A 21,389-nucleotide genomic window follows, 5' to 3' on the forward strand; every position below is an offset into this window, starting at 1 on the left:
ACGTACTACGGACGTACTACGTAAACGAAACGGGTACTTTTTTTAACCGCTACTGTACCACTATTAAACGCAAGCTTGAATTGGTCTCTGCATGGGTTTTAAAAGATGCACCAACTCTGAAAGTTAGTACACATGTAATTTTAGGCATTGTTGAAGTCAACTATACCGTAACTGACTTTGCATACTATTCTCTAAAGACATTGTGTTCTTTGTGAAATGCAGTTTGCCACCCAGCTGCATGCAGAACGCTCGATAATTATTTATGCAGATGTATTGCATAAGAACTTACCAGAAGTATAGCTATAATTATAGTGTTAACAATCAGTCTCTGTTATGTGTTTGTCTATGTATTTTATACTCAGCGGCATCATATCAGTGATGTCTACAGTAGCCCTCATAGTTCCTGTTCCGTACCGTTTAATTGTGTAAAACGGTTCGCGTAGAAACGGAAGTCCAGCTCATTAAACGGTATATATGGAAATACCCGTTTTCTGAAATAACGTTCGCACGTGTAGCTGCATGATTCGCTCGGTAGCTAGCTGGCTAGTGTTCCAAGAATGGTGAACTGTTCTACTAAACAAAGAATCCTCACCCTTCACAGACAGCTATGGAGCAAGTACATGCAGAATCCCTAAGAAGCAAGGTCAAGGCGAGCTTAGAGTACTGACATTCAGTTTGAACATTTAAACATTTATATTATTATATAGCATTGCACATGAATTTGTTATTCTTCATTTGACATGATGTTTTAATGATTTCTTGCCCGTTGCTATGTGGTTGCTAAGGTATACAATGGTTTATAACTGTGATACAGAACCTGCTATTACATAGGAATGATTGGGAATCATATACAGATCCCTGTGGTTAGGGAAAATGTTAATACAGATGTACAATGGATGTTTTTCACGTGTTTAAATAATATTTAACATGATTGTGTGATAAGGAAAATAAACAAAGAAAATTATTAAGCATGACTTAAGCATGGGGGAGGAGCTGGATGTATGGAAGTGCTGGGATTCTAGCTTTGGCTTCTTCCTAAATTTCCTTTCGCTTTGTTCAAGAGTAGTATAGGAGCCGCTCGTTTGCTGGGCTTGTTTGCTGCAAATTATAGCTTATAGGTGTCTTCCCTTTCGCTTTGTGAGAGTAGTACGAGCCGCTCGTTTCTTGGGAAGTGTGCTGGGCTTGTTTGCTACAAAACTGGGGGAGGAGCTGGATGTTTCCGTTTTGTGGGTGGAGCTTCTTGTAGGAGGGGTTGGTCTTGTCAAGGAAGTTGGGGGTGTTGGGGTTTATTCCACGCATGTGTCGAAGCAGCCCACACAGTAGCTGGTAAAGGGTTTTTGGAGGATAAGGTTTTCCTTTGTTATTTCGGGTTTCCAGTACATAAAAAGACAACCAACGATCCAATTGTTTGGCAGTGCCAGATGTTAGGAGCGCTGCAGGTACTGGAACAGTTGGAAAACGCAAATTCCGCTGCTTTATCCAGTCTAAAAAGTTGCGAACAGCCCAAGTAGTAGAGTAATTTGTGTTTTTTGGTGCTTGTTTTTCTGTGTAGCTGTCTAGGTCTTCTTCAGTGGCAGTTTTAAATCGAGATTCAAGTTGAAGTTTTTGTTTCTTTGTCAAAGGACCTGTCAAAGGACCCTCTTCATCAGAGAACCACCCTTCAGGGGCAACATTAAGTTTAAGGTCCATTGAGTAGCCTACACCTAGTCTAGTAGAACTCATTCTCTACTCTACTTGTTCTTTGTATGGCTAATAGCTACATGTAATAATAAATTCAAAATTGCTGTCAATAGCAACATGCAAGAAAACAGTTATTGACCAATCACACGATTTGTATGGATATACAGTGCATTCAAACCTCGGGCATCATGCACTGTATATTCCATACAAACCTTGTGATTAGTCTATATAACTATAACATAGGACATTGTATACGATTGTGTATAATTTATAATGAAGTGTTCAACAAAAGATAATACAATCAGATCATAATGTAGCTGTATCTATAAGATTCCAGAGGTCCGGTTGATTTGCTATACTGTCAACTTCCTCATCTTCTTCCAGCCTTGCATGTCAGTGCTAGTTGTATGCCCCTGGATTACACTAGAGAAGTTAATACATTTTGTAGCTTGCAAATGCTAACTCAGCAAATTCCACCCATTTTTCTCCGTAGAACGGTATACGTAATTACGGTGCGTTTATGAATAATACGCTACTGTTCAGTTAGCGTTTTTCTGACTCCGTAAAAGCGAAACGTTACGTGCATGCAACAGAAGCGCAACGGGAACTTTTATATGAGGGCTATACTGTATCTGTCATGCATGCAGTCACAACTTGTCAAGCCGTTTCTTTTTATATCATCCCCTCCCACAGTGCATGACTGTAAAGCGTAATACATGTACATGCAGCCACCCCAATAATACACCATAAGAGAAAGTATCCACTCTCAAGTACTCAGTTCACTCATTGACAGAGATGAGAGTATACACACAGACTCAGCTAGTCTATATAACACCATCAATGTGACTCACATTAGTCTGGATGTTGACGTCAGCACTGGCCTCCAGTAGCATTCTGACAACTTCACAGTGACCTTTCTTACTGGCTATGTACAATGTTGTCCGCCCATTCTGTACAGAGATAAGTGAAGTACTACTCACGATCACGAGGATACAATACTACTTGATTAGAGGGCATGCAACTACAATCTATCGTATTATAAATGGGCGGGGGTTTATGTCTAAAAATAGTAAAGAATGTATTGCACGTGCACTTTATACTCTGACTAGCCTTTATTCCCTATAGTGGGCAGTTGGCTAAATCATGGCTAAATATTTAGATCCCACTTGTGTGTGTTTAGAGGGAATTATGAGCCATAATCTCATAGTTTCCCAGAGAATTATAAGCTTGAGGGTATAAAGTACAAGTATAATTTTTGAATGTACAAAAATGATAATAAAGCTGTGGCTGCATGATAATTAGCTATGGCTGTTCAGTTTTTTCACTACCAGTTTCTATAACGCATGAACGTTTGCTGGGTTGATGGTAGAGTTCACCAGTATTTTTTCTTGTCTCTACGAGGAACACTAAGAGCCAATGATTAAACTGTTCTGGGTCCATTGTCCAAGCATGAAAGGTCTTCAACTTGTAGCATTTGTCAACTTCGTTCTTCTGACTTCTGTTTCTATCCGACTAGAAAAACATTTGCAATGTGAAAAATTGCTAGGATTGGCCAGGGGAACCACAAAAAAGCGTGGGAACAAGAAATCAGACGAGAGCATAACTCCAATCCGTTACAACGTCAATCACATGTATACTGGTAGTTTTCCCATGTTTTCCCAGCCAATATGCCACGCAATTTTTACTGGTGGAGTGATGACCAATCCCTATATATATTTATTATACATCCATTTTAGAATGTGGGGCACATAATCATGATGATTTGTGATGAATTGATGTTCCTAATACATGCAGTGTTGAGCACAGGTACACACAGTCCATCCATGCGTAGTAACATGCACGGACCGTACTGGTGACTGCATGGAATGATGTGGTGGATGGAAGCTGATAGGTGGATCTGGAACACAGTCTATTATTTAATATACTATGTATTGTACATGTTCATGACGTTGTAACGGATTGGAGTTATGCTCTCGTCTGATTTCTTGTTCCCACGCTTTTTTGTGGTTCCCCTGGCCAATCCTAGCAATTTTTCACATTGCAAATGTTTCTAGTCGGATTCCCTTTCTTTTTCAGTACAGTTTACGTATCATGACATGCATAAGTGGAACGTCAAGAGGCAGTACAAGAAGAGAAGACAGGACTAATCAGATATCTTCTTGAATATCTCTGGACTAATAATTATAGTATAATGAGTAATAATAAAAATTATTTATTGCTTGATAATTATGTTGAATTTGCGAATCAGTATTAAATGACAGCCATTTTAAGAGCATGATATCTAGCCAGTGCATATAGCATGCCTGTCAGAGAAAGGGAGCTAGAGCTGAACAGTGTGAAGAAAAGGAACACCTCAGGCTCTGGAAAAGCACTGCTGCACTGATTTTAGGCGCACGGTTTATTGGCCACTCCTATCTATTATTATTGGCCACAACGCAATTGCTGAGTCATTAAAGATGGCGGAATTGTCTAGGTAAGAGAAATAGAGACTGAGAGGTCATCTGCCTCGTGGAAGCAATCGCAAATCTGAAGAAGCGCTTTGTAATCCAGGTTGTAGTCGTTTGGAAACCCTGTGCAGAATGTCCTGGAGATGGCTGTACTTGGAGTAAATGCTGGGCAAGAAACTTACTTACTTACTTACTTACTCACTTACTTACTTACTTACTTAGTCAGTCAGACAAAGAGCGGTGAAACGTCGAAAATAGTGCAATTTTTAAAATGAAAATATTCATTCATTAAAATGTTTATGGATTATGAAATGAGAGATACAAAGAGAGAAAAGGCTAAATAAACTATCTGTTCAGCCAGTTTCTTGATGTGGCCTTTCCCTGCAGAGATAGAACAGTTTGAACATGAGTCAAAATAATTGAAATAGTGCTAAACACGGGCAAACCCACTGCCAATCCTATGTAAAACCTACTGGTTTTACTAATCCTGCAGCCATGTTTCAAATTGTTTACTTCAGTAGACTCGTGTGTCTTTTTGCGAACGATAGTGCACTGTACATTGCTGCAAGCTGTTCCTTGCTAGCTAGCCATACAGATCAGAGCAATTTACTGAGAAGCTTGAGCTGGGGTGGGGCTTGAGTGTAGAGAAAAGAGGAGGCTGGGCTCATTTGTTGCAGAGCGCTTCCTGCACAAGGTGGAGTCACTAGTTTGTCCATTCCAATGTTAAAGGAAGGCCAATGCAAAGGTTTTTAGCAGAGAAGCAGAAATCATCTATAGCTTGTCAGAACAGGACATTTTCAAAAATAAAACTGTTGCTAAGGCTTGCTGCTTTTATAGATACTATATTATAGTCGAGGCTTACTTTTAACATAGAAATCTAAACACGAATAATTCATGAGAATTGTTTTTGCTGTCTGTAAAAAGTCTACGAGCAGTTCTGCTGCTAAACATCAACTCCACCTCATATATGTGGTGCCATTTGGGATACGTACAGCACACTACTTAGTTACACAGCCTATAGCTTATAGCTATATCATAGGTACTATAGGAACACAAGCATGAAAAAGCGCCTCTGTGTACCTCTACTATAGCTATTTCACGACAATCATTTAAGATTATTTTCCAAATCATATTCACCATGGGGGCGTATGTTTAAGTGTTGGAGAGGTTTTTGAGAAGCATGCATTAGACACAATACATTTCCTGGGTTTTTGAGAAGTGAAACACGGATGGTTTCAGAGCCACAACGTGTCACATGAAGCACTCCTTTCCAATCCCTTTCTCTTCAATCTATATGGTAGATCAGTGTTTGCTTCCAGCCGCCCAAAAATATTACTACATGTATCGTTCCGCACTTCATCCATATGTGATTGGTGTGATTCTTGGTCTCGCACCTATACAGTGCATCATATCATTATGGAAGCGTTGTGTATTGTATACGTCTCATTTGAATGAAGCTGCACCACAAAATATATGAATTCTCTCCCTTCTTAGTGGCGTATAAAGAGAAAAAGGCATGCAACTCACACTATTCTCAGACTCATCGTACACTTCATACGTATACTGTAGCTATTTTTACAAAAACGCCCATGCATAACCTTTGGCCACATGAATCTGCTGCATGCACTAGCTAGCTAGCTAGTAAGTTGATTATTGCAGCACTCAGCATTAATAAACCAGCAGTATGACTCGTACGTACTAGCAGTATAAATAGCAGAGGCAAAGCATCCAACAGCTGCTTACAAGAAAGTTGTGCATGTCTACTGCATTAATAGATCTAACAGGAGTTAAACTCTGAGCCTCTGGTACATTGTAACATGCTCAACTTCACACTCGAAGGGGTTGTCTTGTATATCCAGTTGTAGTGTAAACCAGGTTTCGGTAGGAGTATGTCATACCCCGTCACTATCAGACTGCATCTTAAGTGGGTGCGTAGGTGTAGTGGTTAATTAGCATACACACCTCCAGCCCACATTTAATTTTATTCATGGCTAACAGTTTACACAACTAAAACGTATTCAGTCCAAGATGTAGAATGGAATGTGCGTGGGAGTCGCATACTCCTCTTCATACACTCCTGGTAGCAGTAGTAATATAAAAACACAGACTGTATCTGTAGGTCAGGGTACACAAGTAGAAATTATTATTAAACACTTCTTCACAATTATCAAGAACCTAGAGTTAAGAGAGTCTATGTGACATCTATGACATCAGCTTGCAGCAATACAGAATGAGCCAGGGTGAACAAGTTTTGCTACGCATACTTCTGAATGGTATTCCAAATAAGCAAAACTAGGAGAAAGAAGCATTGTTTTGCAAATCCACGAATTAAAACATGCCTAATCTTAGGCTTGAACTTTTGGCATCGATTGTTTTTAACAACAATTATGGTCGATCATTACCCACTCTTTGAGTTCTGGATTCTGCCTTGCAGCAAAATTAATCAATGCAAAAATGTTCATCAAAATAATATTCATAATATAATTATAATGATATAATGTGTGTATAAACACTAGTAGCTTTATATTATGTAGCTTTGGGGCATCAGCACCCGCAGTGCTTTCATGTTAACATAGCAGGCTAAGGGTAGCTATCAATCGAACTTTCTACCTATACTTCCTTCAATCCACTTCCGTTCGTTGTGACGTCATTGTTTTACTGATCACATTGTTATCCGAATCCGCCAGATACCGGTGGAAGATTAGCGCATGCGCAAGCAGTATTATAGATACCAGGCCCACTCTTCGAGGAAGCGCGGCCTGGGATCGAGGCTAGTTACACTGGCCTTGGGGCAAAGTGACCTTTTTGAGACTAGCTAGCCAATCTTCAAATCATTGCTTTTATAGTGACACATGAATGAGACACATGAATGAGACACATGAAATGAGACACTTACAGTTCCTGTGGTAAATTTACTATACAGCATATGCATGGTTTCGATGCACTTAAGGGTGCCCGCACATAGTAACAAATTGACATAATTTAACCACAAAAATGCAACGTTTAGATCCTGAGACTTGCACACGCAGTATTTAATTTCAATGCGTGCGCTAATATAGTAGTAACCACAAGTAACAACATAGTGGTTTTGTGAGAATGTCTTCAATTAAATTAACTACAAGCTGCAAAAGAAAATCAGGTAGCTACACAAACTATAACAAAATAACACAATCCAATAAATACAGAGCCAGATTTGTAGCAAAGGAGTGCCTTCAGTAGTAGATGGGAGAAACGTAAGTGTGCCAATAGACCCCAGTCTCAGTACAATCAGCACGAGTGTCCGAGTTCCTCAACTAGCATTAGTCACACAGCAGGTTGGATTGTCTTTTAATGTTAATACACACTGTCTTCATTTGTGTCGAGTGGAGACGTTTCTCTTCAGTGCTTTAGACGTGTACTATCCACGATTCGAGCTGTTCATGGCACAATCCAGTGTTGTCCTTTCTCCTCAATGGCCACCTGCATGTTGATACGTCCGGTTGAGTGGCTGGTTGGGTCTTCCACCATGTTCCAGCACACAATGGCATCGCATCCTTCAGAAGCTGGAGATCCTTGCCACCAAGTTAGCAGAATGGTCCTGTGGTCAGGTACGAAAAAAATATTGTGAACAGGGGTGATGACAAAATAAGTTGGTTCCTATGGATGGATTCTACCTGACCCGGTGCCACTACATAATTATTCACTGTACATGCACATGTATTGTCCAGATGAAGGGGACAGTCACCTTTCTGGCAAAAAACTTGGGATGGAGGACCTATACTTACAAACACGCTAGGAACTCGTCTGGAAGGTTGGCAATCTGTGTTATTATTTATTTTATGTATCACACTCACAGAAGCTCATTTCCAGATGTCCTGGCGATGGAGGCAGTTACGACACACCATTCACTGATCAGCTGCCTCCCCAACCTCCCTATTCGGTCTGCTAATAAGCAGATGGAGCTGTGTGGACCTCACAAAAGCGGAGGTTCCACCAATCTGATGCCCGGGGAAGCCAAGCATTACTGCAGCCCAGACAAAGAGACTGGTCCAACTTGGCCTGGAGCACAGCACTCTGGTGACACTGAGGTCCAAGAGTGGTATTACACACAGGCTTTCATGGAAGCTCTGAAGGGGAAGGGAGTGAAAAGCAAGGCCCTGTGTATCAAGCTAGCAAAGCTAGTTCATAGTTTACCTTCAAAGTCCATCAAAACAGCAGCCAACCCTGGCAGAAGTCTATGAGCCAGCCAATTGTCAGCGCTGTCTGTAGCCCCAGCGTTGCCTATCTCTTCTCTTCAGGCTACTAACAAATGGCTCTTGATCTTCAACGCTAATTCTGCACTCTACGCACGCAATTGGGGCGTGGTCTACAGGCTTACGTCTTAATTTATACTCTAGCGTACGCGTACGCTAGAGCCAGATATAAAAAGTGTTCGATCTGACTATCTACGTACAGGACTTGGTCTATATTTAGCATGCTGCTATAATTAGGTAAGGTGAACAAAGTTACGGGCTGACTTTGTCCATATACGGTCTAGATTTTTCTCTAGAGGGTGTGTCATGACAAAAAATTCTCATAAATAGATAACAAAGGGATTTTACAACAAAAGCTCTTCGTAATGTTGAAGAGCTGTGTGTAGTGCACCTGCAAACAAACAATCAAGTCCATAGCTCTACTGGTTTCCTAAGCGGAACTTCTTTTAGCTATATGATGAAAATCAAGTGTAAAATCTGTTGTCATCATCCTTTCCTCTCCATTTTTGGAATGCACACTAGTAGAGTGTTGCTTCATAATCCTGTGAAGGATCCATGTCTCCCCTGCAGGTAGTTTCATAGTTAGCTTTCCCTAGCAACGTGTGTGTGGGCGTACGTGGGCGTAGGTGTTCCAGCACCCTTAATAAAAAGTAAATCCACCAAAAACATAACAAAAACTACAACACTACTTCACATCTATGCAGCAAGTGGTTTCTATGCTGGTTTCTTATGTCAGAAAATGGTTTTCCAAATTAGTTATTACAGGGCAATTCGTGCCACAAGCAGCCCTTGAAGTAGATAATAGTCTCAGGCCTTTACCACAATCTACCACAATCTACTTACCGGGTCAAGGTCCTTGATCACAATCTACTTACTGGGCCAAGAAACAGCTTGTGGCACTCATAGCCATGTAATAACTATTACTTAGAGTGCTTTGCCAGTCAGTGTATACCGTATAGCGGGTAAGTTTCGTGGGGTAAAAAATTCGTTATTTTCGTGGGCAGGCTGACCTCCACGAAATTTTATCGTAGGCGTGGCTTATCTGAATGTAGGAATACCGTGCAGCCACGAGACTAAACGAAATTTTTACTCACGAAAACCACTGAACGAATTTTTTACCCCACGAAACTTACCCGCTATACGGTAAACATTTCACTGACCCTATCCTGAGTGTTGACTGTAGCCTTGGCTGCTAAGAGGACCCTCACCACCTCATCATGTCCATTGTCACTGGCTATGTGGAGAGCTGTCGAGTTGTCCTACATATATAGAAAATACACTACATGGGAAAGTATCCACTCTTAAGTACTCGGATCACTCATTGCCAGAGATGAGAGTACGAGAAGGAATCAGTATAACACCATCATATGACACCCACTACACGATACACATTGATCCTCAACCTCACCTCATTGGCCTGGTTCGGATCTTCCCCTCTTTCCAGTGCCAACTGAACCACACCCACATTACCCGTCTTGCAAGCTTCTATTAATGACTGGAGAAAACAATATAATTGTTTATTAAATAACTGGCCAACCGAAAGTGAAATGTCTATAGCTAGATGTGTTACATTTTGTAGTTAGCCCAGCGCTAGATTGTGACACCACTAACTCACCATCCTGGGATTCTTGTGACACAGCTTTCTGAGAGACCTACTCACACCTGATCTGGTGGATCACAAACTGAAAGGAATCAAGAAGTCAAAAGTGTATCTTGTAGTGCTTCAGTTTGTCATGCGCAATGCGCAGCGTTGCGCGCGCGCCACACCTCCTTTTGTACATTTGTATTGTTTGATAAGACAAAAAAAAACTCAGTGAATCTTAGCCTCGAGACCAGGCAATTAATCGGCCTGGATTCGAGGCTAAGTGAATGCGAGAATGGAAGATCACTCTAGCTTCGACTTCATGAGCTTCAACAGTCAAGAGTTGAAGACTAGTCCTTTCAAACAGGGGTCAGTGATAGCTATAAGCTATAAGCTGGTATGCATAATGACTTTAGTCTTCTTATCATTATGTCCATCATCTCCACACACACACATGCTGCATAATCTACTGTTCCATGGGCTGGACAAGTAAGTTGAGCTGTAACATTTGATCTAGCTAAAATCACCCCAGAAATTGACTGTATCTTTCCTTTCATTTGCAGGACTAGATCTACATTCTCTTCTGGCATGTAACTTCAGCGGGATCAGGTGGCGTATACGGCACCGGATGTGGACACGCCCTAATTTTTGTTATTTTCCCTAAGCTAACCCAAATCCCTCCCCCTTCAAAATTACATCCAGTGCCGTATATGCCACCTGACCCCTTTAGCGTAGATGACTCTGCTGACCGTGGCAGACGAGGAGGGTATTGTGGGACAGTGTACGACACAGGAGAAAACTTTCTGGTACGGTTTTATCGTGCACAGTACGAGTTCACATTTGCATGGCATTATTGTGTGACCATGCAGGGTTTCTTTTAGTACTGCAAGTAGGCCTGGCGGGTAATTTTCCACCCGTTTGGAGTCCGTTTAATGCATGTACTGTAGAATCTTGCTAATCCGACTCTCCGATCATGGTCACCTCGAGTTTTGTTTGGCATAGATTGCTACCGGCATATAATTTTTTAGCTAGATCTTTACTGCACAAAACTCTCCCTGAAATGCAGCCACAATATATACTGGTTTACTTGTGTAGAAGTTATAATTTTATACCAAATTTGCTCAGAATTTATCTCCGGGAATGTAGAATGGCAAATTTTTCCGGGGGCGACACACTCCTCATTTCAAAGACTTTAAGCCCTATGACACCCTTGACTGTGGTACTGAAACCATATTACACCCAGCACAGAGACGGCCAGATACAAAATGGCCGCAATAAAGTAACCAGTAGTGCATCTAGTGTGACAGCTGTGGTCTTCCATGGAGACGAGATAGCTTCTTGTGGAATCAGTGATTGGTGAGTAGTTTGTAAATGTGTACAAAGAGAATAACTGGTGTAGGAGATCCACTATGGTGTCCTGTGTTTATAATAATTATATTATCTACATTTAATATTTGTGTGTTCCCCTTTCGTTGATATGCATACACATGTATATACACAGCCTGTTATTCACATTGGATCAACATTGCACTGTCTCCCCTATAGTGTTGTGAAGTTATGAGACATGTGACGATACTACACAAACTGGCACAAACGTACCTCACCCTCCTGCTGACATTCATTTGCCTCCGTGAAGAGAGGGGGCGTGTCTACCAGTTCAACTCCCTCGTGGCTGACACCCATCAGAGCTGTATCTATGCCAGTGCATGCCACTGATGACATGTGAATGTTTGTTGCTAGTCAGTTCTAACTTAGAGCATGCAGGCATAATCAGGTTCCACTTTAATATGTAAATGACCATCAACTGCTTTCTATTTTCAAGTTGTGCTATGTTCTCCCAAACTAAGTATTCACTTTAGCTTAGCCTAATTGAACGCTTTGTCGAAAAAGGTGTCCATTGCACGGGTATTGTGCACACATGCGAATCTGGGTAATCGTTCACGCCGGTATATAGTAATGTTACCGTACTGAAGCTGCCCTCTATTGCGTAGGTCAAGGGTTTGCACACTAGTCCGAAGCCAGAAAAGACTCTCATCTATATACTTCTACGATTGTTGTATGGCCCAGTTGTCTTCACAAGCAGCCGTTGGAAGCACCATAGGACAAACAACAATATCCTGTACCAGGCCAATCTCAAACATCCCGACCATACGACTGTCGTAGAGGTAGATGAGAGCCTCAGTCTTCTGGTTTCAGTCTATAGTGTGCAAGCCTTCTTGACCAACGCGTACGCCACGACTTTATACTTCTTCACCATTTAATAAGTAAAAAAAAAAGAAGGGCGTGAATAAGCGCATGCATGCGTACTATCAACTATGCAATAGACACCAGGCCGTATACCTGCAGGGAACGAAGCTAGCTTAAACAGTGTATACTCATAGCTCTGCTGTGCCCCCTCTTTAATCACATTCGAATGTGTGCTAGTATATGCTAACGAAATTATACCCCCCCCCCAGGTGAGGAACTCCCGAGCTCCAGTCCCCCCCTCTACTGCTCCATAGTCACAGCAAGGAGGTGATAGCTGTAGACTGGTGTCCCAACCAACCTGGACAAGGTTCGTAGACACGTATACACTCACTGTACACTTGGAGCCTTCGTAAAGCCCTTTGGTAGGGACAACCATATATACCTTGTACTATGGGGGCTATTAGGATATTTTTATAGTGTATATAGGCATGTGCTTGCAAGAGATGTTCACTAATTCAGATGTAGCTATTGCTACAAAAGTGATTTACCTTCTCTCTGGTTGTACAGTCACAATCCTCGTTACATGTACTTGGTAGCAAGGTTGCATGTTATTACACTGTATGTATTAGGTGGGCTTATGCTTCACGTTGTTTTATTGGTATTAAAGTTGGTTTAGTATGCTGTGTGTGTCGTGTGTTCATAGCCGGGCTGGATCAAAGCTTACTGTAAGTGTTTCATGGTTCTATCTGTTCCATGGTTCGTTACGAAAATTGCAAGGAAAGCAGAGGAACAGTGTAACAATTAAAGAGAACCTATTGAAAATTGTTCCCCATACTGATATCAATGGTCCACTGTTTACCTGCTTTACTCCAGGAACCATGCATGGAACCACATGCATCTCTTATATACAAGGTATTATTGCTGAGATTTGAAATCTACATGTGTAGCTAGATCATTATAATAATTTTGGTGTATACATGCAGAGGAGGTATACTGTTTGTTTGAAGCGTCTAATTACTCACAAGTGGTTCTAATTAGCATTTTCCAATTATTTGCGAGTACAGCGATTTTACTCTCATTCGCAGAAATAGCAGAAATTAATCAGTACTCGCACCTTAAAGGTAATTATCCACCCACACCCACCCGCCCACGCAGTGTGTTATTGCTGAGTGTAATCGGAGGCTAATTGCTTGAGCTGCACCGTGACTGTCGTATCTCCTCTAGTGTACATGTATTCACATAATTATAACTATAAAATTACTGTTATTGATTTAATTTGCACAGCATATAAATGCACTACTTTAAAACCGAACAAAACAATACTATAATACGGCAACACTACATCGATCAGCTAACACTACGTGAAACTTGATTGCTGTAACAGCTTTTATGTTTTACGTAAACTACGTAGCTACAGGTTCATAGTTCATAGTCACTGTTCTTCCAGGGGGAGCGCTCTAATAACCATGACGATGATCTTTTAAATTGTTCTTGGATCTTGCTGAGAATGCACGTGGCTTAGAGCAATTTGAAGCAGGTCTAGTACGACGGCGGGTTGAAATAGGTTGAGGGCTAGACTCCTGTTGACAAAGGTAAGTTATTGGAGGAGGAGTTCCTTCCAGTCCTCCATGGTGACTATGAATAAATGTGCTATCCCTATCACTCCATAGAAACGTGTGTTAGTGTTCACACAGCACTTAAAAAAGTGATATTGTTCACATGTTTCGACGCTCTCACACTTAGGGCAGCTCCAGTTAGTAGAAGAGTAAGAGCGGCATTTTGCCTGAGTCTCGATCACCTGTGGAGGAGAAGTGATAGAATCATTAAGTTGAAGTGGATTCACTTACTAGCATGAACAAGGCAATCACAAGAAGCACTCCAGTAGCAAGATTCTTCGACATTGCTTTTCAGGTTTTAAGCATGTACATTGAACTTGGTTAGGTGAACTATTGAAATGAGCGTAACAGTATTTTGTCCCTTGGCAATAACTTGGCCACAATCAAATTTTAACAATTTAATATGAGTATTTACAACAGCTGTTTCATTTACTGCAGCGACGACATTCTAACCTCTTAATAGGGTATGTGCAGGAGGGTGTTTTCAAGGGTCATATTGTTCAGTAAATAGTTTAGTTAAAGAAAGTTTCATGCGGCGGAGGATTGTAGTAAAGTTTTCCAGAAACTATTGATTAAATGTAGCTTAATGTAGTTAAACGTAGTTAACGAGGAAATACACTAACCGCGGCCTTACCTCGAATCACACAGTCGTAGATGTGGCTTCCGGTCACATGCGTGCCTACCGTACATGCGCATCCATGGTTCCACGTGCTAAAGTACAGCCACTGTCAGCGAGCCACAGACAAATTGGCTGCTCAAATCTTATGCCTCCCATTCACGGAGGTTAGGACCTATATTTTCTATTTTCCATCCGACGATATTGATATACCGGTTGGGGGGCTGAATGAGGGCCCCCAACACTTACGTGCTTAATGCTAATCGCAGGGGCCCCTCTCTCAGTACTCCCCCAAAACCTAACCGCAGTCACGTGACCCCTAACCTCTAGTGTGACAGGGCACGTGACATCTGCTTAGATCGGTACTGCCAAAAGATAGTAATATCCTCGCCTAGGATATGACGCATTCCTAGATCGCAGTCATTTACTACAATCTGTATGACCATAGTTAAATAGCTATAGACTAGAACATTTGCATGCAGTGATTATTGTGCATGTATTTCTGTGAATATTGATATTATAATTATGACCTTAATTGAGTCAAACTGCATACTATACATATCATGACATTGTATTTTGGTAATGGGAGTTTAAATTTGGCGATTTAGCGGATTTTACTGCATGAAGATTGTTAAATTTAAAACCTTAAAATTAAAGTTTTCTAGTGGACACAACATCATAGTACGTAGCCACGCCAGAGACGCCAAATTAAAAAACACCTGCTTATTGATTGCTATACACACATCCCCAAACTTTGTCCAAATAATTATCAAAAAGTAAGAGGCCCATTAAACTGCCAAATGTATAGCCGGGTGTTAGCCTATCAATTACAGTATCAAGTTGCAGCTGTCCCCTATATGTTGTCGTAGCTAGCATGCAGTTCTATTAGCCATGCAGTCGATTATTGTTTTGATCGAAGTTAGCGTTTATGCAACTCTCTTTCTGACAAGGAAGGTTTGCTCACTGGATTATTTTCCAGAAAGTTGTTGCTTAACCCTTTGCCATTGTCTGTGAGAGGACTATATTTCTGCTTTCCAGCTCTCCTGTGGGAGATATCTTGTCTGTTAATTGATTGGCCTGAACAACATTGATGCTGACTCATTCACATAATAATTATTATAATTATTAGCTTGTTGCCTTTTGACCTCTGAGATACGCAGTATATGGCATTTAGTATAATGTATATGACATTTTATAAAGTATATAGGGCCAATAATTATATGGCATAATGCACTGCATGGGGCAAGTGACCTTTTTATGCCTGACCCCCCTCTAATCTTCCATCCAATACTTAGATTCTATATATCATAGTGACACATTCAGAAAAAAAAAAAACTACCAAATTATTATTATGTATGCAGCAAGTGGTTGGTTTCTATATGCAGCAAATGGTTCAATTACATGGCAATTCGTGCCACAAGCAGTTTATTGGCCCTTGTAGTAGTGATCGCACAATACGATCAGTTAATCACTGCATGCATGGAGGAGCTAGAGGTATTGTCTTAGCAACCAATGGTGATAACAACTCACAAAGCATTTTTTTAAGAGTATAGAAAAGTTTTGACAATTACAATCGTGGCAATGCATCATGGATTGGAAAATATACCGTGTAATTATAGCGGGTAATTTTCGTTATCGGGCCAATAAACAGCTTGTATGTGGCACTCATAGCCATGTAATATTAAACTTACTTTGGCAATACATGTATTTGCATAGCACTACCTCAAAACCACACAATTGCAAGACAATTGTATTGCAATACATATGCAATAGATCTACATATATATACTATACATCAGTTATAACAGCACTCCTCAAGTTTCGTATAAACTACTTAGTACAGATTCATCGTTCATAGTCACAGGGAGCTCTAAACCGCGATAAAGAGTATTCGTGCATGGACCTCAATGGAGATGCAGCATGTGATTTGGATTTTATGAATCAAATACATTATTATCATGATAACAAACCGTCCCATGATTATTACTTTTACAGGTGCTTTGCATTGGAAAAGCAATCGCGATTCCCAAACAGTTTCAACTCTATATATTATACTGTTTGCAAGTAGAGCTTGCTATGAATAAAATACAGTGTGTATTAGTTTCTGTTACTTTTCACTTGTGGGTGTTTAGTTAGTTTTGGAAACCTTCCTTATCCGTTTTGTAATAATTATATTGGGTGTTTCTACATAATACAGGTCGTTTGGTATATTTAAGATGACTGCATAATAAGTGACTAGTCAACTGAGTCTTTGGAAAATCAATTGAATGAATAATGAAATATCTCATTATTTTTTCCCTCGCTATTGTGTTTTTGTTCAGAGTTGAAGCCCAGCAAATCAACCAAAGGCTTTTAAATGCTATACGACATGTAGAGTCCGGTGGAGATAATTGTGCAATTGGTGACAAACAATTTAGCAACAAAGCTTTGGGCCCATACCAAATTCGCAAGCCCTACTACGATGATGCTGTTCAATTCAACCCAAGCCTACGCAGTGGTGGTTGAAGCTTTCAAAATGTCTGGGGCGTTGGGAGTGAGAGATATTCCGAAGATGTTATCAGGAGCTACATGAAGAGGTACGCTACAGCTAAAAGGCTTGGTCATCGCCCAACTAATGAAGATATTGCTTGAATCCATAATGGCGGTCCAAATGGTTATAAAAATCTGAAGACTGACAATTACTGGAAAAAAGTTCGGCAAGCTTTGTACTCTAACAGTGCATGGTGGTCATGTAAGCAGCTGTCTGAGTAAGTGCAATCCAGGAGAGTGTTGTCAAGGGTCATATTGTACTTGTCTCAATAAATGGTTTAAGAAAGTTTCTTGTGGCAAAGGATGGTGGTAAAGTTTTCCTGAAGCTATTGGCTGGACTTGAATTGAACATTTTGCAAGCAGTAATTTTGTATGTGCATGTAGTATAGTCAATTGTATTTCTGTGCAAGTAATTATGAATGACCTCAACAAAATAATATATTTACTTTATATCCCGTTGCTACGTTGTTGCCAAGTGCAATATGAAGCATATTGCACTGCTGAAAGTCATATTGCACCATAGATAGAAGAAGGAATCCTTCTTCTATCTATGATTGCACTGACCTCAAAACGCCCTTCGAATGATCTGTGCCACTCCATCGCCATCTCTGCCCAGAGACTTTGCACCAGTCTGATAGATCCATCCACCACTGCCCCTCTACTAGCATGTCGTCTAATAGCCCTCAATAAAAATCCGGGCGTACGCCCTATAGGTATAGGAGACACGGCAAGGCGGATCATGGCCAAGGCAATCTTGACAATTACTAGACAGGATGTACAGGAAACCACTGGTTCAGTACAACTCTGCGCTGGACAAATTTCGGGCATTGAGGCTGCGGTACACGCAGCTACTACACTCTTCCAACAAGACGACACAGAGGCTATCCTGCTTGTGGACGCAAGCAATGCGTTCAACGCACTCAACCGCCTTGTGCCCCTGCACAACATCCGTCGTCTCTGTCCCCCACTGGCCACAGTTTTGATCAATACGTACAGGGTACCAACTGAACTATTTGTTGATGGTGACGTGCTCTACTCCTGTGAAGGCACCACTCAAGGGGACCCCCTAGCTATGCCCATGTACGCATTGGCTACAGTACCCATCATCAAGAGATTACATTCCCTCTCCGAAGACATTGATCAGGTGTGGTATGCGGATGACGCCGCTGCAGCAGGGAAAATTGTCAGATTACAGGAATGGTGGACCAATCTTTCTACACTAGGTCCCAAGTTTGGATACTTTCCAAACCCCCAAAAAACATGGCTTGTCACCAAAGAGAAGCACCTTTCCTCAGCTACAACCCCTCTTTGCTAACACTGGAGTGCAAGTCACCTCGGAGGGCAGACCATACCTAGGGGCCGCACTTGGCACTGAAGAATTTGTCACCTCACACGTGCAAGACAAAGTTGGAATGTGGTCTAAGGTTCTGGATAAGCTAACTGTGGTCGCAGAAACACAACCACATGCTGCTCATGCTGCTTTCACTCACGGTCTCTCCAACAAATGGTCATACCTCACACGTACCATCCAAGGCATTGGAAACCTCCTAGAACCGCTGGAATCAACAATCAGAATGAAACTTTTACCCACCCTGACGGGTCAACCACCCCCATCCGACGAAATGCGTGACCTCCTAGCCCTACCAGCGAGATTGGGCGGTATAGCAATAAGCAACCCCACTGCTGTGGCTGAGGCAGAATTCTCCGCTTCCACCAAAGTTGCTGGCCCCCTTAAGAACACCATCCTCCAACAAAGCTTCGAGTATGCCACAGAAGTAGCCGAGGCTCAAGTGAAAGCCAGGAATGAGGTCCGCCGATCAAATCGGGAACACTGTAAACATACAGCGGACACCCTGAAGCAATCCCTTTCTACCACTCTAAAAAGATCTATGGACTTAGCACAAGAGAAAGGCGCTTCTAACTGGCTCACCTCCCTCCCCATCCAAGAATTTGGATTTGCCTTACATAAAGGAGCTTTTCGAGATGCCCTCTCACTTCGCTACAGTTGGCAACCATCAGGAGTCCCCTCATCTTGTGCATGCGGCAAACAATTCTCAGTCGATCACGCTCTGTCATGCCCTAAGGGCGGTTTTACCATCACCAGGCACAATGAAATAAGGGATTTAACGGCCAACCTACTCACTGAAATTTGCAGTGACGTCTGTGTAGAGCCTGAACTACAACCTGTAAGTGGTGAAGAACTAATCGGGCTGTCAGCAAATGTCCAAGACGGTGCCAGATTAGACATTGCGTGTAATGGCTTCTGGGGTGGGCGCTTTGAACGTACATATCTAGATGTACGAGTGTTTAATCCCCATGCAAAATCAAACCAACACACCAACTGCTACAGGAAGCATGAACTTGAAAAGAAAAGACAATACGAACAACGCGTCAGAGATATCGAACACGCCTCATTCACTCCTTTGGTGATGTCAGCCACAGGTGGTATGGCCAACCAGGCCACTGTGTTCTACAAAAGGCTTGCCTCAAACTTGGCAATCAAATCTAATGAAAGCTACAGTAGAACACTGTCCTGGCTAAGGAGCAGAATTACTTTCTCTCTCCTACGCTCTGCCATTCAGTGCATCAGAGGATCCCGCTCCAGTCGTGGACAGCCAGCCAGGTCCCAGAATCACCCCTCAGCGGACCTGGCCAACTCGGAACTAAACTTCAATGAATAAATACATGGTTTTAACTTTTACATGACTTTAGTTTTTTCATTACATTAACCCTGTCCTCAAAAAAAAAAAAATTAGACAGACAATTAAATTAAAAGTAAATTAATACGCATGAGAAATAACAAGTATCAAAGTATGTCCAGCCATGCAGGAATGATTGTTCAGCACTGCTGAAGTTTCTTCTTGCAACCATGCAGGTTTTAAAATTGTCCAAGATTCATTTTGTGGAAGATTCTGTGTTCCTAGATCGACCTAGTCCTCGACATCGTGATGCATGTCAATTCTGCTTCACCGTAGCACTAGAAGTGGCTCTTTTTGCTGGGGGCATGAGCTGTTTTGCAGCAGTGTAGAAGCGAGCTTTCTTGGCTTGGTTATGAGGCCGAGCGTAGACCAGCAGCTAATACCATGTATTCACTGAGTAGTGGGGTGGGGCTGTTTCTTTGCAGCAGTAAGTGGGGCGGGGCTGTTTTGCAGCACCAGAAGTGGGGTGGGGCTGTTTTGCAGATTTCAGTTGAAACTCCAACAATTTTGTGTCAAGCCATTCGTCGGTCATGCCAATCTTATACGCTGCAGATACTGGCGTCTAGAAGAGAGAAGAGATGGAGCTGTGTGAATTTCTTATATCACACTTAGTGTTTTACACTCTTGCATTACGTAACCTCCAGCATTATTGCAGCATCCTCATGCACCAGCATTAAAACCTGTTAGCTATTATGTTATTTTTATTGCTAATTATGAAGCGGAAAAACCCTATTGTGAAAAGTGAAAAAGCTAGCTAGCTTCAAGCGATAAATCATGACTATGGTTACATCACCAGCTGGTTATATCACCAGCAATTATGCACATGATCAATCAACATTATTTGGTGTATTCAGCTACTGAATATTGATTGATTTCAGCAATATTTGCATAGCAGAGTATTGCAATAATTATAGATCTATATCAGCTAACAGCTTTCAAATTAATTTGTGTACACCAGGATTGCAATGCACTCCTGACTACATATATAGCTATATATACATGCAGGTCCATAGTTCAGTTATTGTTCCTGGGGGAGCTCTAATAACCACGACAACGATGATCTTTTGAATTGTCCTTGAATCTTGCTGGTCGAGAATTAATACATGCAGTTGAAGTAACAACGTAAATGGTGTAAGTGGGACAATTAAATTTATAGCTGCAAGAAAATTAGGTCAATAAAATGCAATTAGACACAATTAATGTACATTGCAGTCACCCTGCGTTTTTGATACCGTCTTTGGTAAAGCCAGTTTCCCCTCGAGTATACCAGCTCTGTTGACACAAGGGGACCATGCAAAAATAATAATGCCAATAGTCCAAAGCGAACCCTCCGGGATGATCAAGGCATCAAGATCCTGCAGGGAGAGGTACGGGAAACCACAATTGCAGGCTAAAAGAGTATAATTATATGACTGACTCGTTCTATCTTACTCAACTTTCTCACTGATATTCATAACAATCCAAGCCCTAGTTTTAGTTCATATCACCCATACATGTATAAAAAGCAAAGCACAGTAACTTAGCTTGTGATCAAAGCAATCCAGAGCTCTGTAATAGTCTGTATATGGCATGGCATGTTGCATCACTACCATAGCAACCATATATTGCACTGCAATGTGCAATATATGGCATGTTGCACTGTGTGTAAATGCAGTGGATGAAATCTGCTTTTGGACGCCCACCTGATAACTCATTTAGTCCCTTTTATATGCTACTTCCTTTTGCTTGTTCTGTTACACGTTGTAAGTGTAAGGTCGTACGTATACATGATCAACAGATATGAGGTACTGTACACTATATA

The 21,389-nt window shown here is 41.4% G+C and overlaps 2 protein-coding genes and 2 long non-coding RNA genes across 14 annotated transcripts in view; 1 reads left to right on the forward strand and 3 right to left on the reverse strand.

Moving 5' to 3' along the window:
• LOC135339650 (uncharacterized) overlaps positions 1-10,107 on the reverse strand; it is a 30,152-nt gene extending 20,045 nt beyond the window's left edge. For 4 of the 5 annotated variants that reach the window (XM_064535864.1, XM_064535863.1, XM_064535861.1 and 1 more), the window contains exons 1-4: positions 9,975-10,107; positions 9,768-9,854; positions 9,520-9,618; positions 2,532-2,630 (exon numbers count right to left, since the gene is read on the reverse strand). In XM_064535864.1, the coding sequence (XP_064391934.1) occupies positions 2,532-2,630; positions 9,520-9,618; positions 9,768-9,854; positions 9,975-9,977 (288 nt within the window). In that variant the 5' untranslated portion in view covers positions 9,978-10,107. The remainder of the gene's footprint in view (positions 1-2,531; positions 2,631-9,519; positions 9,619-9,767; positions 9,855-9,974) is intronic. The other variant, XM_064535862.1, reaches the window with a different exon arrangement.
• Positions 1-21,389, reverse strand: part of LOC135339652 (serine/threonine-protein phosphatase 6 regulatory ankyrin repeat subunit B-like) — a gene marked incomplete in the record, with an annotated part of 1,209,744 nt that overhangs the window by 329,561 nt on the left and 858,794 nt on the right.
• LOC135339844 (uncharacterized) lies at positions 7,097-9,372 on the reverse strand. Its single transcript, XR_010396057.1, has 3 exons — positions 8,301-9,372; positions 7,961-8,233; positions 7,097-7,704 (listed from the first exon to the last, which is right to left on the reverse strand). It is a non-coding gene; the product is annotated as an uncharacterized LOC135339844 (long non-coding RNA).
• On the forward strand, positions 10,220-16,823 carry LOC135339873 (uncharacterized). Of its 7 annotated transcripts, none has more exons than XR_010396108.1 (6): positions 10,220-10,430; positions 10,505-10,747; positions 11,067-11,297; positions 11,487-11,669; positions 12,398-12,495; positions 16,682-16,823. It is a non-coding gene; the product is annotated as an uncharacterized LOC135339873 (long non-coding RNA). The 7 variants fall into 7 exon arrangements; XR_010396107.1 differs by having other exon boundaries at positions 11,185-11,297; positions 11,487-11,680; XR_010396103.1 differs by having other exon boundaries at positions 11,185-11,297.

This window comes from Halichondria panicea, chromosome 8, assembly GCF_963675165.1.
Source record: "Halichondria panicea chromosome 8, odHalPani1.1, whole genome shotgun sequence".
In the NCBI taxonomy this organism is placed as follows: Eukaryota; Metazoa; Porifera; class Demospongiae; order Suberitida; family Halichondriidae; genus Halichondria; species Halichondria panicea.